This window comes from Leptopilina boulardi, unplaced genomic scaffold, assembly GCF_019393585.1.
Source record: "Leptopilina boulardi isolate dan_hultmark-lab unplaced genomic scaffold, ZJU_Lbou_2.1 LbouV2_223, whole genome shotgun sequence".
NCBI lineage: Eukaryota > Metazoa > Arthropoda > Insecta > Hymenoptera > Figitidae > Leptopilina > Leptopilina boulardi.
This window is the reverse complement of record NW_026137778.1, coordinates 699,416-716,454: the sequence shown is the minus strand read 5'-3', so window position 1 is coordinate 716,454 and position 17,039 is coordinate 699,416. Positions and strand designations below refer to the sequence as shown.

The 17,039-nt window shown below is 28.6% G+C and overlaps 1 protein-coding gene and 1 long non-coding RNA gene across 12 annotated transcripts in view; one reads left to right on the top strand and one right to left on the bottom strand.

Moving 5' to 3' along the window:
• LOC127279772 (tensin) overlaps nucleotides 1-17,039 on the bottom strand; it is a 52,104-nt gene that overhangs the window by 14,333 nt on the left and 20,732 nt on the right. For 2 of the 11 annotated variants that reach the window (XM_051302318.1, XM_051302328.1), the window contains exons 4-10: nucleotides 10,741-10,881; nucleotides 6,462-6,530; nucleotides 2,775-2,999; nucleotides 2,365-2,528; nucleotides 2,126-2,281; nucleotides 757-1,054; nucleotides 439-673 (exon numbers count right to left, since the gene is read on the bottom strand). In XM_051302318.1, the coding sequence (XP_051158275.1) occupies nucleotides 439-673; nucleotides 757-1,054; nucleotides 2,126-2,281; nucleotides 2,365-2,528; nucleotides 2,775-2,999; nucleotides 6,462-6,530; nucleotides 10,741-10,881 (1,288 nt within the window). Of the gene's footprint in view, nucleotides 1-438; nucleotides 674-756; nucleotides 1,055-2,125; nucleotides 2,282-2,364; nucleotides 2,529-2,774; nucleotides 3,000-6,461; nucleotides 6,531-8,893; nucleotides 9,127-10,740; nucleotides 10,882-12,141; nucleotides 12,346-15,820; nucleotides 16,459-17,039 lie in introns of those variants that run through there. The other 9 variants (XM_051302322.1, XM_051302325.1, XM_051302319.1 and 6 more) reach the window with 9 other exon arrangements.
• On the top strand, nucleotides 9,245-12,351 carry LOC127279780 (uncharacterized). The gene is made up of 3 exons (XR_007842694.1): nucleotides 9,245-10,030; nucleotides 10,217-10,261; nucleotides 12,287-12,351. It is a non-coding gene; the product is annotated as an uncharacterized LOC127279780 (long non-coding RNA).

The window sequence follows — 17,039 nt, the reverse complement described above, 5'->3', positions numbered from 1 at the left end:
TTACCGCATATTATAAATTTTCTTCGCGGTGAATAGGTATTTGTATAAAAAACAAATAAATTAATAGGTGAATAACATAAATATGATAAATTTTTGAAATTGAATTTAACTAGAAAGTATTGCCATCTATCGTGGTACCGGGAGTAACTCTACAGATTGTGACAATATTGACTTTCTATCGGTATATTATGTGAAAGGAAAATTGATGGACATTAATTTATTGTCCAGCTGATAAAGGTTATCACTTTTTTCTACATTTGTATAATAAAAAGTAGCAAGCGATAATAATAGAAAAAAATCATGATGTCACATAGAGGCGTCATTAGAGTGACTGGAATATAGGCTACGCCGCACCCATAATTGCCGTGGCCGTTATCTAGTAGAATATATGATGGTTTGAAGCTATTCAATTTTCGAGATATTAAAACTGATACTTGCCATCCTCGTTGATTTCTAGATTCGCATAACTATCCCAATGCAATATGGGGTCGTGATGTGCTGAAGCATGAGGCACAGCAGGAGTCGGCGCTGGTATTGGTCCATCTCGCCTGGCGGCTGTCGCAAAGTATAAGGTCATTACACTATCGAATGGACACCTTGGGTCATCACATGCAAAATCTAATTCCGAACGGGGAAACGAGACCACGCTTTCAGTGATGACACATGTGTGAAACTGTAAACAAAATTTACTGATAAATACAAAATATTGAAAAAAATATGAAAATGAATTATTTTATTTTGTACTTTTGTTTGTACCTGTAGAGAAAACATAACTTCGCGACTTTGCTTAGAGTAGTCTCTGTGGTAGCATTTGATTAAAATATCCCCTCTAAGGCGAAGACCCCCAAGATTCACAGTAAATTCACGGGCATTAGTTACCGAATAGAGATCAGAAGTATAGACTGGCGTCAAACCTTCATACACTTTTAAGAAAGCTCGACATCCTGTAGGTTCGAAAAGAGGCACTCCCAAAATTGTGACATGAGTTAAAAATAATGGAGATGGACTGATACGAAGAGAACCTGAGAGAAGTCCACTAAAGTATTCAATATACCTGGAGAAAAAAAAATCTTTACTGTCATTTATGAACTTTTCCAAATATTTGAAGGAATCGTGTTTTTCATGTTTGTCGTGTTGGTTGTCTACAATGAAATAAAATAATCTAATGGGAAATTTTTTATCCTTTATGATAGAAACACGATTTTCTAACATGTCGTGTTTCAAAAAATTCTCATTATAGAATTTTTACTTAACTGAACTTTCATTTGACGCAATATTTTTGACAGATTATTTAGTTTTTGTATAAAATAAAGTTTTTTTTTAATTTTTATTTAAGTCAATTTTTATTTTTCAAAAATTTTCATTTTACAGAATTTTGAATTTTGAAATTCGCACCGAAATGTTTTTGTCAGATATTTGTTCGAACAAACAAAAGTTCCGGCAATTTAAAATTTTAAGTTTGTAGAATTTGTGCAAATACAAGTCGATAAAATAACGATTAGGTGAAATGGAAATTCTACAGCATTTAAAAATTCGACTTAGTCAAAATCCTATAAAATGAGAAAATTAAATAAAAAATTAAAAAATATCAATCGATGGGTTTTTGAATATTCTATAATATAGTGTATTTATATTTTAAAGGTAAAATAAATATTTTCAATTAAATATTTAAAAAAAAATCATTTTTTTGAATTTTTTAAATGTCAATAACTCTGAATAGTTCGCTTATAGGGCAGAAGATATGCCATGAAAAGCTCTATAAAATAAAAGAAAAATATCCATAGTTGTTCTAGCATTTTTTAAAGTTATGGGAAAAAACGTTTTTTTTTTATTTTAAAGCGCGAATAAAATATGTAATATGAAAATTGTTTTAAATATAGAATTTCTGTCAAATAACAAAATGTAAGTTTTGTATCTATTTCTAAAGTAAAGCTTGCATAGAAAAATGTTTATTCTACTTGGAAAATATTTGTAGCCACGGGATGAAACTATTTTTTCTCTTTCATTTACTGTGAAGAGAGCTGATTGTAAATAAGAAAAAATTCTTTGGATCATAATTGTTTTCGATACACATTTTAATTTCTAACCCGAACGTATTTAATGCATAAACAGTGAAGAAATTTACCTTCGATGTGATGGTACTTTAAGTTTGCCGATTTTGTCATCAAGGAACTTTCTCATAGAAAATCTATCGAGAGCTTGATCATTTGACCCGCAAATACTGCTGTAATTCATATAGGCAGAAACTGTTACTCCTAATCGTTCTCGTTCTTTACTCCCTCTAAAATTTGAAGACGAGAATATTTTAAAAATAAAAAAGAAAATTTTTCTATTCACATAAGATGAGAATGTAAAAATATTAACCTAGCATGGAGCACTACTACTTTATTCGGTGCAGCATTCAGCCAAGAGTCTATATCTTTACAAAGTGAACAGAGTCTCTCCAAACTGGGCGCCAATCCATGAGGCCATCCTGCTTGCCGTGTGTTAGGATCTCGAGATCGATAAGGTGCAGATAAATTAAAAATCTACAATAAAAGTTTCAAATGAACTCCTTGATATAAAAATTTTAATTATCTCAATCAGAAATTTACCGTTCTATGACCGTAGTAAATTTCTGATAAGGATCCTATTCCTTGAACGTTTTGAGATATTTTGTCGCAGGAACATCTCAGAACGTTTCGCAAGGATTTTCATAATATTTTCTTAATAAATTATTTGAAAGAATAATTAATCAATTTTGAAACTATTGTATGGTTTCTCTTAAAACACACCAGGTAATTATTGGCATGTTTCCCTCGAAGAAGAGACGTGGCATGTTCAAGAGCTCCTCGTTCATCTTCTCGGTACCAGAGAGCAATGATCCTTTCTGTCACATAACATAGTTCCATTACTTCACGTACTTTTCCACCTCTTCCTGATCCCATCGTCACCGAATCTGCACCCACACCTGGTGTCCTCGATGAAGACGACGTCGTCGAGAGAGCTCTCGACTGCACCTGTTACATAATCAATATTTTTTTCATTGCTGTTAAACTATTTATAATAATAATTGATGTTTAGAAAGTTGAAAATGGAATGAACTTTAGGGTTCACCTTTGCGAATTGTGACGAGTAGAAAATTCTGACAGTAAAATATATTTTCGTCATAATATCAAGTAAATTGTATATAATTTCACGATAAATCGGCATGTAATCTTAAAAGTAACGAGCTCGGTAGTGTCTTGTTGATGATACCAAATGATCCGGCTGGGCTTTGCAACTGGAGAGAATATCCAGTGTCCTTTATTTATCTTAGCACAAAATATTGTTGGCATTGTGTATAGTGACGTAACAAATTTCCCGTCAAAATTGCGTTTCTCATTACTTTGGAAGACAGGTAAGTATGTAAGGATATGTATCTTAATATTTATCTGCACTTCCTTCTCTTTACATACGTTATTCCATATTTATTCTTAGAAAACTACTCAACTATAATTGGATGACGTGAACTACTATTCAATGCTAACACTAAACAAAACATTTTTCTAAGCGTATTGTACGGACGTGATATTTTTAGTAAATATAAGACTGAAAGACATATCATATGAATGTAGTACATATGTTTCGAAATATGAGTTTCGCGTTTTAATCCAAACTTTTTAATTATTTCTTCATTTATGCTTACACATAAAAAAGGCGAGTTTTCATTTTTGTCACACGCAAACAAATTGTCTGAGCGAATTAAAAAAGTAGGAATTTAAAATTTATTATGCATTAATTAATTAATTTTACTAAATTTTCAAAGATCCAGTTATACATTTTTGAAAAAAATATATTTATAGCAAAAAATTTGTTGTCAAATAATATATCTATTTATTTAATATTTTGTGTATTTTTTTTGAATTACCTATTTCAATAATTATTACAAATATTTCGATTACAAATTTCAAATTCGAAAGGTTCTGGTTCAATCCAATATATGTATGTCAGATCAAATTAAATCTGATGTTAAATTTTTTATTGAGATGAAAATCTCTGATCTAAGTAGATAAACTTGTCAGTACCTTTGGAATTGCATGTGAATTTTACTTGACATGAGAACGCAACATGGCACTGACCAAAAATTTAATCTCAATCGCCAAAAGAGTTTTGATTCAGAGACTGGTCAGTTTTTAGAAAAACTTACTTACTTAATAATTTATCACTAAAAAGAAACAAAGATAAGCAAATTCAATATTTAATAATTTTTTTTTTCAGCAAAAAATGTGACAGACCATGTGTCAGACAACTTGTAGTAAAAATATTATTGTCTTTGATTTTAAATGTACATACATAAAAGTAAGAAACTATATATTATCAATGAATATTTTGTGAGAAAAATGATAAGATAAGTAGTTTGACATTTATTACAATTTAATTTTTATTGTATCAACGAAATAAAGAGCATTTATTTTACAGAAAGAAAATAATTATTTCAGAAGTTATTTAAGTTAATTAGTTAACTTAAAAATTTTCACTAAAATTTTTCTGCTATATATTTATTCGGATTAATGAAAGTTCTATAAAATGTAAATTCGAATCAATGAAAATTCGGCAAGAAAATAATTCTTTCTAATATTCTTTCTGTAAAATAAACATTTTTTGAAATAAATATTCTGTATAATAAAAATTCTAGTAAATATTAATTCTGACAAATTCATCGATGAAACCAAAAGTCTGTATAAATGTTTTAGATGTTAATTATTTTCCTTTGTTTTGTTTAAATATTTTAAGTAAAATGAATGAAAATTAACATTAATTATGTCTATAAATGCCTAATTTGATTCTTTTTCAGTTAGTAGCAAGATGGTATTTTATCAGATGATAAGACGAAATATAGCATGATAGATTTTTAGTCAGTCACTTGTCAGATTTTTTGGTCAGTTAGTATAGCCGGTATCTAGAAAAAGTTTTAAGTGCGCGACTCTCCATTACCGATCTAAAATTTCTACTTGAGAAGTATATAAGGGAGATCGGGGTGTTCTATTTTGGTGCACTTTTCATTCTTTGTTCTCTAACTTCGTTATTTTCACATTAATTAAAAGTTTTCTCGCAGGAAACTTACTATTCTATAACAGCTTTTATAACAAAAAACGTTTCGATATTATTCCTACTTTTTTCTAGAATCATATTTTTGGAGTAGATTAGGACTATTTTTTGAAAGTAAAATTATATCATGTAAAAGTTCAAACGTTTAATGTTTGTACACAGTATATAACTTTAAAGTGCAAAAATATTTCGACTTATTATATCAATTTTGATTAAATTTTAAAAAATTGCATGCCACACCCATTTTTAGAACTTTTTAACCCCCTTTAAAAAATTAGTTTAGAATGTACTTATATAATTGTGTGTAAGTAAACATTTTATTTTAAAATGATGTTTGAAAGATTTTACTTTTTGATGACCAATAAGAATTTTAAGACTTTTCTGTCTCACAATTTATTATTCCAGCACTGAGTATTCAGGATTTATGGTTTTAAACTGCGTTGTCCTGCTGACTAAAGCAATACGAAGGAACTGGGCGCGTTATGATCCCATAAAAGTACCTATTTTTAGCGATAAATATGGTTCAACTGAAATCTTTTTATTATCCTCGGAAAACGTTAAAATTTTAATTTACATCAGCCACCAAATAGTAGATGATAAATTATTAAAATTATAAAAAGATAACTTGAATAAATTTTCATAAAATTTTACATGGCTTTTAGGATTTACTTAAAAAAACTTTTTGTATTGAACGGCAGAAATCCTTAAACTACTTCAGAAAACTGAAGGCGCGTTTTAGAAATAGTATATATTTCGTATCAAGAGTGGACAAACCGATGGCATATGCAGCACTGGAGACAAAATTTTTGCTCGCAAATTGTCCAATTTGTTTGCATCTACAATTAAAAATTAATATTTTATAAACTAATATTATTCTTCACTTTTGTTAAAATAGAAAATTGTTGACTACATTCAATCGAGTACAATTGTTTCGAAGAAGAGCGCGCTAAGTTCCTGTGCGACAAATGGCGTCATTAATGCCAATTAACGTTAATTCATCGTAATTGCCGGGAGCGGTTTATTTTTAATTGGAACCGGAACGTTCAAGTGATAAAAGGTAAAATTTTTAGAGTTTTTCCGTTCAATAGAAGAATAACGACATGAGTAAAAGCCTACACATTTTTCAATATTGTTTCAAATTAATATTTTATGTATTTTTAACTGTAAACTGATAATAGGAGTAAAAAATTAGTTCCTGAATTATTTTTTATGTTAAAATGGCATGAATATCTCTGATTACAATCAAATTCATTTTATTCATTAGTGCCTTGGGGACAAAAACGCCTTATCTCTTTATGCACATATTTCTTTGCTGCGTCGGCTTGCTCGTGTAAATCTTGATAGTAACTTTCAATTATCAAATTACTAACATAAGAAATTAATAAACTCACGTCTTTGCCATTAGAACTTCTAGCATAAGTATTAACATTCTTTGGCTGCGACTTGTATGTTCCGTTCTGCTGAAACAAAAAAAACAAAACAGAAATAAATAAATCAAGTATTTTAAGTCAAATGTTCGTAATAGTTAATTAATTGCAAAGTTTATTAGTGCAATAAAATTAATTTTGCTTTATCAAAAACATATCAAACACGAAGAAAAATGAATTAAAAATATAGCATATGTAACTCTTTGGTGACGTCATCAGCCACAATGTTAATTTGTCGGACACTTTTCTCGTAAAATACTAAATGGATTGAGCTCGAATTTTGTTGTGAATTATTCCAAAATTTGCAAAACTGTTGATATTTTGTTAATTAATATACTTGGGAATTGTTAGAAAATGTCAAGTTACACACATAAGAATTCTTAATCTAAGTATAGAGATCGGTTTGAACGATTTTCTTTAATTTAACACTGTTTGTCAGTTTTATTTTAATGTATGAAAAATATCTATCACTTTTATTTAAAAATATTATTTGTTTTAAATTTATGTTTGATTTAAACTTAATGGTTAGTTTAGAATTATTCCTGTAGAACGTCCGAAATATGCCATATGTTTATATTTTTCACACCTGCCTCACCCTGCTTTTCTCTATCTTTGGTTCCCTGCAAAGTGTCACAATTCAGATGATCCACTGATTATTCTCTATTTATTGGCAATAAAATTTTAACCTAAAAATTTATTTTTCATGTATTGTTTGGAGATCATTGTAAGTTAAACTTTATTCAGTGTGTATTAAATTTACTGTATTTTTATCCGTGTATGCAAAATGCATGAATTATTTTTCATTTAAATTTAATACAGGGTGTTCCAAAATAAGTATGGAAACTTGCAACTATATCTCGAAAATTACGCATTTTCGTGATACTTCTTTTTTCACTGTTGGGTCCCGGGACCAATTTTTTGGCCTCAAAAATATAGATCTTTTTTTTGGTAACAACTTTTGTTTTAAATATTTTTCACGAAAATGCGTACTTTTCGAGATATAGTTGCAAGTTTCCATACTTTTGGAACACCCTGTATATTTCACTGCATATGAAGAATAATATATATTCACATTGAATGAAATAAAATTTATGTTTAAATGATATATATTTTTTTTCATCAAAAATGTATTATTAAATTAAACTTAAATATGTTTGACTATGTAGCAAAAATATACTAAGTTTGAATTAATCATAATCATGGATGAACTAAAAATATCATTTTCTCATAGTGTATAGGAGTGCCCGGTAAGATTTAAGACTTGCATTAGGGACATTATTTTATATTATATTGATAAATAAATCTTTTTGAATTCATTCTTTGTCCACATAATTCTAATTCTTGAGATAGAAGGTATTTTGTATCAAATTTAATTATTTTTTTGCAAGTATTTTATAATAAATGAATTCAACAAAATATATTTTGGACTTCCCCACAAAATATCAGATCGATCCATTTAGAAAAATTTCCGACAAATAATATTGTGACGATGACGTCACAAACACATGGTGTTTACAAAAATAATGTATCATCCACACGGAGAGAAAAATCTGCCTTTTATAGTATAGAAAGGTTTACATTTAATGCACAGAAATTTTCTATGCTATATAGGCATGAAATTTGAGTAATTATAGTACAATCGTATGTCTTTTTAGCATGAAACTTGTCTATGCTAATAAAGTTTGTCATATAGCCTCTTATTACATACTTATTATACTTTTAATCCAACGGCGCCATGCGAAGATCGCACATAACATCATCCTACTATTTTTGCATAAGTTCTATGCTTTTTCGGGGATAGACTCTTGCAACTGGCGATTAGGGCAGTTCCAATTAAGTAAAGGTGGGCGTGGCCTAATCGCCAGTTGCAAGAGTCTATCCCCGAAAAAGCATAGAACTTATGCAAACATAGTAGGATGATGTTATGTGCGATCTTCGCATGGCGCCGTTGGATTAAAAGTATAATAAGTATGTAATAAGAGGCTATATGACAAACTTTATTAGCATAGACAAGTTTCATGCTAAAAATTCTCAAATCTTTGCTCTATTAGTATGAAAAGTTTAAAGAAAAATAGCAGCAATCTATTTCATACTATAAAAGGCAGATTTTTCTCTCCGTGCATGCAACAGAAATTGACGATCAACAAATTTAGTTGGCCTTATATTTACCAAGTTACTACTTAAAACTAAAAAAGTAATATTATCTAATATATAATATAAATGAATGAATATAAAAGAACATCATTTACTAATAAAAAATATCATTCCAATGAATGTTGTAACTTTTACAATCTATTGAAAAGCCACTAATTGGCACTAGTTTATTTTTTTATAAATCACTAATGTAAAAAGTTAATAAACAATCATGAAAATAAATTGTAAATATAATTGCACACCTCACTTTCGAGGTGAAGTGCCGTGTGCCACAAATTAAAAGCTATACGTTGAAGCAATGTTTCGGTCGTTTCCTTTGAACATCGAGAATGGTAAAGATTGTTGTTTACGTTATCTCGTTTAGTGCCACTGTGCCAAACTTGCGATGCGGGGCTATTATTGGAGTTTGTCATTTTTTTCTTTGATTAGCAATTTATACTTATTTTTAAATATGAATCATTACGAAAAACACCACAAGAAATAATGACTGCTTTTTTCATTTTTAAAAAGTATTTTCTCTCTTAATATTGATAAAAAAGTATATATTTATATATAATTTCAGAACAAGATTTGATAAACAATAGATTCATTATAACAATGAATAATTAATTCACTATAGAAAAAATTAGTTTCATGTGAATTTATTAGTAACTAAATCTTTTAACTGTACTTTGTAAAGTAGAGTAACGTGTTTGAGAAAATTGGTAATATGGTTAACATGATCTTTTTGAAACACTTTTTGAATCTTCTGTCGTCGAGAAATTTGAATGAAAATTAAAAATAAATCAACGAGATAGGTCATCGTGGATATCACCTGCGATTCTTGTTCCAAACTTTATTTCTTAAGTCTTTTTCTTCTTGTTGATTCTTAATTTTTTGAAACTCAACTATTAGATTTTAATTAATAACTAAAATTGAAGGCACTATTCTAATATTAGTTTGGATAAATTTTCAAATTACTTTACTTGTTATAAGTTTGGTACACAAATGTTTGTGCTTTTGAAAAAGAATTTTACACAGACCACGACCTGGGTCAAGGGAGCCGCCCGAAACAGGGATGAAATAATCCGCATTGAGAAAACGAGAGAAACACGCAGGCTGAACATGCGCACGTGATTGCTCCTCTCCAAGTATCATTCGCATATAAAGGATAATTGCGTATACGATTCTGCATCGCTTACACTTTTATCGCATATTATATACTTTAAAAACATATATAAAATTTTTATAGGAGCTAAACAAGTAACAAAGTTGAAGAACTTAGTTATTGGCCTTGACTAGAACATTATATTAATCTGTATAGTTGAAAAAAATTTCACACATAATTATGCGGAAATATTTCAGTGAATGAGCTCACATTACTATTTCTTTCATACACTGTAAATAACTCGTTTTCTTATGTAACATTACAAGGTTTTGAGAAAATGTTATAAATATATAAATAAAGATCGCGTTCACACGTGAACGCCATTATAGAAGTAACGCCCTTTCTGTTCATCGATATAAATATTATCCCATATACTCTAGCTTTAGTCGAACATTTAGTGACTATACAATTTTTTCAGGAAGTGATGACGCAAATCATACATGGATGAGACTCTTACAAAACGGTAGTATAAATTACTATTATACCTTACTATTTTCTCTCTAACGCAGTTACTTTTTCACACATTCTTCGCATGCTCTTAAAATGTTTCAAGTTTTCAAATCGAAGCTAAGGTGTGAAATAAAATAATAGACGTATTTTTTTTTATTTTTGAATTAGTACCTAATCTACATTAAGTAAAGTGTTGTAAACGAAAAATTCAGCACATATTATATGTCTGTTAGGTAAAATTAATATTTTTAAATAAATTAATTAAATCTATTTTATCAGCAATTGATAAAATATATTTCACTGTTAAGGAAAGTTGTGACCGTCTTTAGCACAAACAAATATAACATAATAATAAAAAATATATAAAAATTGGATCTAGAATTCAATAAAAATTAATTAATTAAAAATATAAATTATTTATATAAAAAAACATTAACTAACATCTCACGATACAAAAAAAACTTAATTTAACTTATATAATATATGACTTACATGATATGTAAGACTAGGAGTTAAAAAATTAATGGTTGGCGAGTCTTCAATACTGCTGATGTTATTAACGGTTGGAAAAGCTCTTGCGGGATCAGCCTGCCATTGTTTGTGAATTTGTTGAGAAGTATCTCTAAATCTGGCCTAAACAAAATAAATTATATAATTAATCCTGTTCATCATTAAGTATAATAATATAATTATTTAGTCTTTAAGGACATGTGACTGTTAGGTCACGTGATTCTTCAAGTATAAATATTATTCACATAAATGCGAGTAAAATAAGAATCAAGTTAACAAAACGCTTGATAAAGATATTTTTGAAAATTTTTTAATATAATTTTTATGAATAATATGTTGCATTATACACAGAAATCATGTTTACAAAAACAGTTTCAAAAATGGATTCATCAGATTCTATTAAATTGCTTTTCAAAAATATATACTTAATAAATTAAATTGAAATTTTGTAACGTTTAATACCATGTGACTGTTAATGCATTTCCTCAAATGTGCGATTTGCACTATTTGCAGTTACATCAAATTATTATTTATCTGTGCTTACTAATTTTGGTAAATCCGACAGCAAACTGGATCGAGACATCCAGACCAGAAATAACACGTAAGTTTGCCATAAGTAGCAAAATGTGAATTATTTTTGCGAGCTTTCAATGAAAGTTGGATGCAAGATTGAAAAGAAAGTTTACGGTAAACTTGGCGCAAGCTTAGACGTTATCTCGAATTATAATGTTTTTGACTTCTGTACAAAACTTGGACTCAATTAAATTTTGATATTTTCAAGATATATCAAAAGGATCTACAAGTGGCACTCATATATTTTGGGCTTCATTCGTAAAAATATGATAAGTCCATTTTTGAAAATTTTGATTTTAAATATGATTTTTATCAATATGTAATATGACTAATATGTCGAATTATGCATAAAAATGATATATGAAAAAAAATTAAATAGATTTAGCAGGTTTTGAAAAATGCTTCTAAAAATTGAAATAATAACAATAATAGGTAAATCATAATGTAATTTACTGTACGTTAGCCATCATGGACACCTATGTTGGGATAATTTTTAGTTTTTCTCCGACAAAGCCACGACTATATTATCTTCATAAACAGGTTTCGGTCACTTTATGAATTCTATGCGAAACCCTAAAGTGAAAATAAAACATTTTCACAAAGCTCACTTCAATTTCTTTGCAAGTTTGCATAGCATATTTTTACAAGACGAATATTTTCATGAATACATTTACCGCAAACTTCAAATCATAGGCACGGAAGGCTTACCACAAACTCATTAAAAAAATATCGTGCTATCTATGGGGTGTGTTGTGTGCAGGCAATAAAAGAATGGCAATTTCATTTATCGCATGTAATGTTAGTACATACCTCGCTAAAAATAGCTTCAAGATTTTTTTGATGAATTTTTGTCCTCATTCCGGTGGCATTATTTTTTCTTATTGTCTCTTTTTTACATCTGATTTTTTTTTATAAAAATATGCTAATTTTTAGCATTTTTTTAGCATTTTTTTAGCACATACAACAACACAGTAGTGTTTATACGACTGATGGGATAATGGATCAAGAAGTTCACTGTAAAAGTATCATGCAATTTTTAATAGTTTTCTTCTTATTTATATTGGCATGCCTCTCTCTTTTATGTCACGAGATCTAAAACTTCCTTTTATTAATTTTAGATCCTACATAAATAGTTGATGCTGCGATACATAATATGTATAGTATGACGTGAAGGTCACATGCAAATGTCAGTCTGAATTTGCACTATAGACGGCGCGTCAATCATTTTGGTATGTATTAATTCGACACTTGGTTCATAAACTTTCTTCAAGCTAAGTATATGACCTTTGATGCAAAATCGCAAAAATATTTCTTTAAATATCAAATATTAATATAAAATTTTATTTTTAAATCTAAAATCATAAGATTTTATGTATTGAAAATTTATATAATCTGTATTATAAAAAAGGAGTGTATAAAAAAATGTATATACATACTTAAGTATTTTTTAATAAAATAAGGCCATATTGCACAACAATACTACAAGATACAATTGTTTTTAGCTTCACACTTTTTTATTAATTAAGACAATTAGCTTGATTAGATCTCTCTTGAATGCCTTTAGATCGACAAACCAAGCAATCAGAACATTCAAAAAGCACGCGTATAATACTGATCTTACACTTAACTTCCTTTGACAGTACAATCTAATTGGCAATAAACAATAATTATAAAATTTACGATTGTTTAATACCAAATACGAATTGTTTAAATTCCTTTCAGCTGATGTTTTTTTGTCAAATTTATGTAACAAGAATTTATAGATTGAGAATTAAAAAAATGTTTAATTGTGCTTTGATATAAATAAAAATTATGTCATTACTAAATGAATTTGTTGCTAATCTTGTGAGTTGTTTTAAAGAAATGATATCATTACAAACTCAAATTCCATCTTCTTATTTCAGTTCTTAAAACTCAATAACAGGTTTTACTATTTCAATATTTTTGAACAAACATACTCTCATACCACGCGATCAGGCCAGAGAACTTAGCCACACTAAAGTTCGCAGTTTGTTCGCTGGAACACTCACACTTGTGGCGTTCCTCCTTACATAACCAGTCTTGTAAATGTTTATGATAGACTTATCGCTGAGATATTTAAACCAGAATAGAAGATTCATTCTATTCACTTATAGCAATGCATAAAATTGAAAAATTAGAAAAAAGTTTTCAAATAATTTTACAAAATTAGATCGAATAATATAAAATGGCAGTTGTATTTGATTTTCAAAATTTTGCATTTATTGTTTTGCCAATGAAAAAAAGTTTCTTTTAAAACATGGCCTTAAAAAACTGTTTTTTAATCCACTTATATATCATAAAAATTATGTCTGCTTTAAACAGCTACCTATAATAAGTCTTTTCAAAAGGTGTTCAAGTTATTTTCCATGCAACAGCAAGGCGAGTCAACAAGCGGCAGGTCATATGATCCTTTGGTAAATTGAAACAGCAAAAAAAACATAACCCTTTGCACGCCAAGTTCTCAAATACAACGTGATAATCTTAATTCCCTGGCGAAGCGAAGTTTGTAATTAATGTTCAAATAAAATAGGAACTTAAAACGTACCTATAAAATTCAAGCATGTTTAAGATATTTTTGACTTAAACCAATTTTTTATGAGCAAATAATTTAATTAATATCTTTCGGTTCAAATTTATAGATATTCTGTTACCATATTCAATGTTTTTAAAAATCTCAACCAAATATATAGATATGAAACACTTTTTTTAAAATCGCAAACATTTATTTATAAGATTTTGAAAATTAAACTTTATTTAACAAAAAATGTCCAATTGGAATAATAATTATATCAGTCTAAAACGAATCCGCAATTTTTAATAAATTAAATATTTTCGACATAATGAAGTGAATTTTCTTTAGTGAATGCTGCGCTATTGAGAGCGGCAGCTTCAAGGTCGTCAGGTTCTTTTATTTCAAGTTCAAGGTAGAAAATGACTTAAACATAGAAAAAGCAATTTGTCTACTACATATTCTTCATTTAAAAGAAAAAACTATTAACTGGTGTGACTTTCAAATAAAATTAAATATATCATTTTTGATAACATATTGCAATGAATATAATTTTTGTTAAAATTTAAAATTCAAAAATTCTTCATTTATTTTGAATATATTATAATTTAAAATATTAATTAATAAAATTTTAAAACCTACTGAAAAAATTGAATTCAAATTGAGTTGAGCATTTAAAAGTCAAAGTTTTGTTTCCGATGTTTTGACTGTTTCATTTCTAAACGAAATCTTATGGAGCACAAATTCGATGAAAAAATCATACAATGAAATTTTTATTCAAAAAATAAAGAATGTGTTTCTGAAACTATTTAAATTAACTTATTTAATATTAAGGGCAGGTCAAAGTCGATGCAATTTTCCCATTTGAAGTTCTATGTAAAAATTGGTTAGACTTTGACCTGCCCTTAAACAATATTAAGGCTCAAATTATTTTGATAGCAGTTTTAAAAGTTGAATAGAAATTTTGTTTTTTAAAAAAAAATAATTTAAAAATTCCCCTTTTTAATTTAAGCACGTTTTCCATCTAAAAAATGAATAAAAAAATAAAAAGTATCATAAAACGCACATATTTAGTTTTCCAAACACTACAATTTCTACTTGCAGTGGAAAAAAAGTCTGAGAAATGCCTGATTGTTTTCAAATAAAATGCCCCAAACGTAGCCTTGGCAAGACAACTTTACCTACTTAAATGTAAGTTTTGCCTGTCGCAGCTACTTTTTCTACTTAAAAAACATTTGTCTGACAAAACCACGTTTGCTGCAGTTGAAAAGTAAATGTTGCCTTGACAAGACAACTTTATCTAATTGAAAATAAACTTCACATAGTAAAACGCCGGCATAGCAGTGTTTTTACTGTTTGAAACAAATGAAAGCTACACCATTAAAAAGAAGCAATCTGAAGTTATTTCAACAGTTGAATCCTGAGAGGGTATCTTCATTTTTTATCCTTTAGAATGTTATTGAAACAACTTTCCGTGATTTTTTCTGTAATATGTACTTTAAAAATCATTGCTTCAATTTAAAAATAAAATTTGCTTTAAAAAATTACTTAGAAAGTATTAAATTATTATATTTTTCAGACTATTAACTAATTTTAATTTACCTATGTAATGATGCGTTTATAATCTTTCAGGAAGTTACTTGAACGTGCATGCGACATTTGAAAGTCTCATTCTTGTCTAAATTTCCGCCTAAATTTAAAAGCCTTACATTGCAAAAAGAAACAAGTTACCAAAAACATCTTAGTAGTCATTTTAAGATGTTTTGATAACTTAGAAGAAAGTTGTGAAAAGCATCTTAAAAAAGCTACCAAAGGTTTAAAACGTTCTAATAGTTGATATAATTAAATCTGCTAATATTTTCAACAGTTTTTTCTTGACTAATCCAAAGTAAATGTCGACCGTTTTTCTTTGGTAAAAAGTTTAAAATTTGAATAAGGATGCGAAAAAGGTATAGGTACCTCACGTTTCATCTTGATCCTATTATACGCAAGATCGTTCACCTCTTTTTGCTGCTTCTCAAAAAATCACACTGCATCCTTTCCCCGCGGTCATCACGCAAAGAATTCCTTCAATGCACCGCGACATCGGCCTTCTGCGGCCAAGGTCATTAATTTTGTCACATTTGCTACTGTACATCTTTGCCACGTTTTTGGCACCATCATCAAAATGGACAACATTGTAATCTGATTACATAACTGCGTGCATATCTATTTCCAAGAAAACAAATTCTGATAAGCCTCAAGAGACGATTTTGACGATTGTCGATCGGCTTTCAGTTCATCTCGATTTCACTCATATACACACACATACATACACAGACACTCCTACGCAGTTCAACTATTGACTTTCGTTATTCCATGTACTGTATAAGAATATTCATAACTTTAACACTTGTAATTTAAATATTCATTGTTTCATTTCACTTTACTAAAGTTGCACAATTTTTCCGTTGCTTCAATAAACAATACACCAAAAAAAATTGTGTTAATTGAATGAATCGTATATTCAATTTGAAATAAATAATTTTAAGGAGAAACGAACGTTATATTCATTAGATAAATGAAAGCAGAGAATAGAAGAAATATACGTCCAACACACCGCAGAGTCGCTCGAGAACTGAGGTCGGCATGTGCGAGACAAACCATCGCTATCTTACACAGGTAGTTCCAAGTATTATGATATTACTTTTTCAGAAATTTGCATCAAACTTGCGATAATTTTTCCTTTCGAAGCTTTTCTAACTTTATATTTTGTACAATTTTTTTATATTTGCAATTTTCACATACTTTTGACATATGTTTAATTAAAAAAATTTTTGTTTAAGAAGTTCTCAACTATATATATTTGCGCAACCCCTTTTTGACTGTACAATCAAGAAAGTTAAATTGATAAAGTCTATATTTTAAAATAATTAAAAATTGTTAATGAATAACTTATGATTCATTATAAGATTTGAGACTTTCTCTCTCTGAAAAAAACCTGAATCGTTAACCCTACAATAATAATAATTTTGAAAATGCATTTTTTGAGTCTATATGCATAATTAATTATACTACATATAACTGTTCTTTCCCTTTTGGTCATATTTAGAATCTTTTGGAAACATGGCAAAAATACAGCATCCCACACAACATTGGAAAGTTTCCTGAACTTTGAGATATTAAATTGTCATATTAA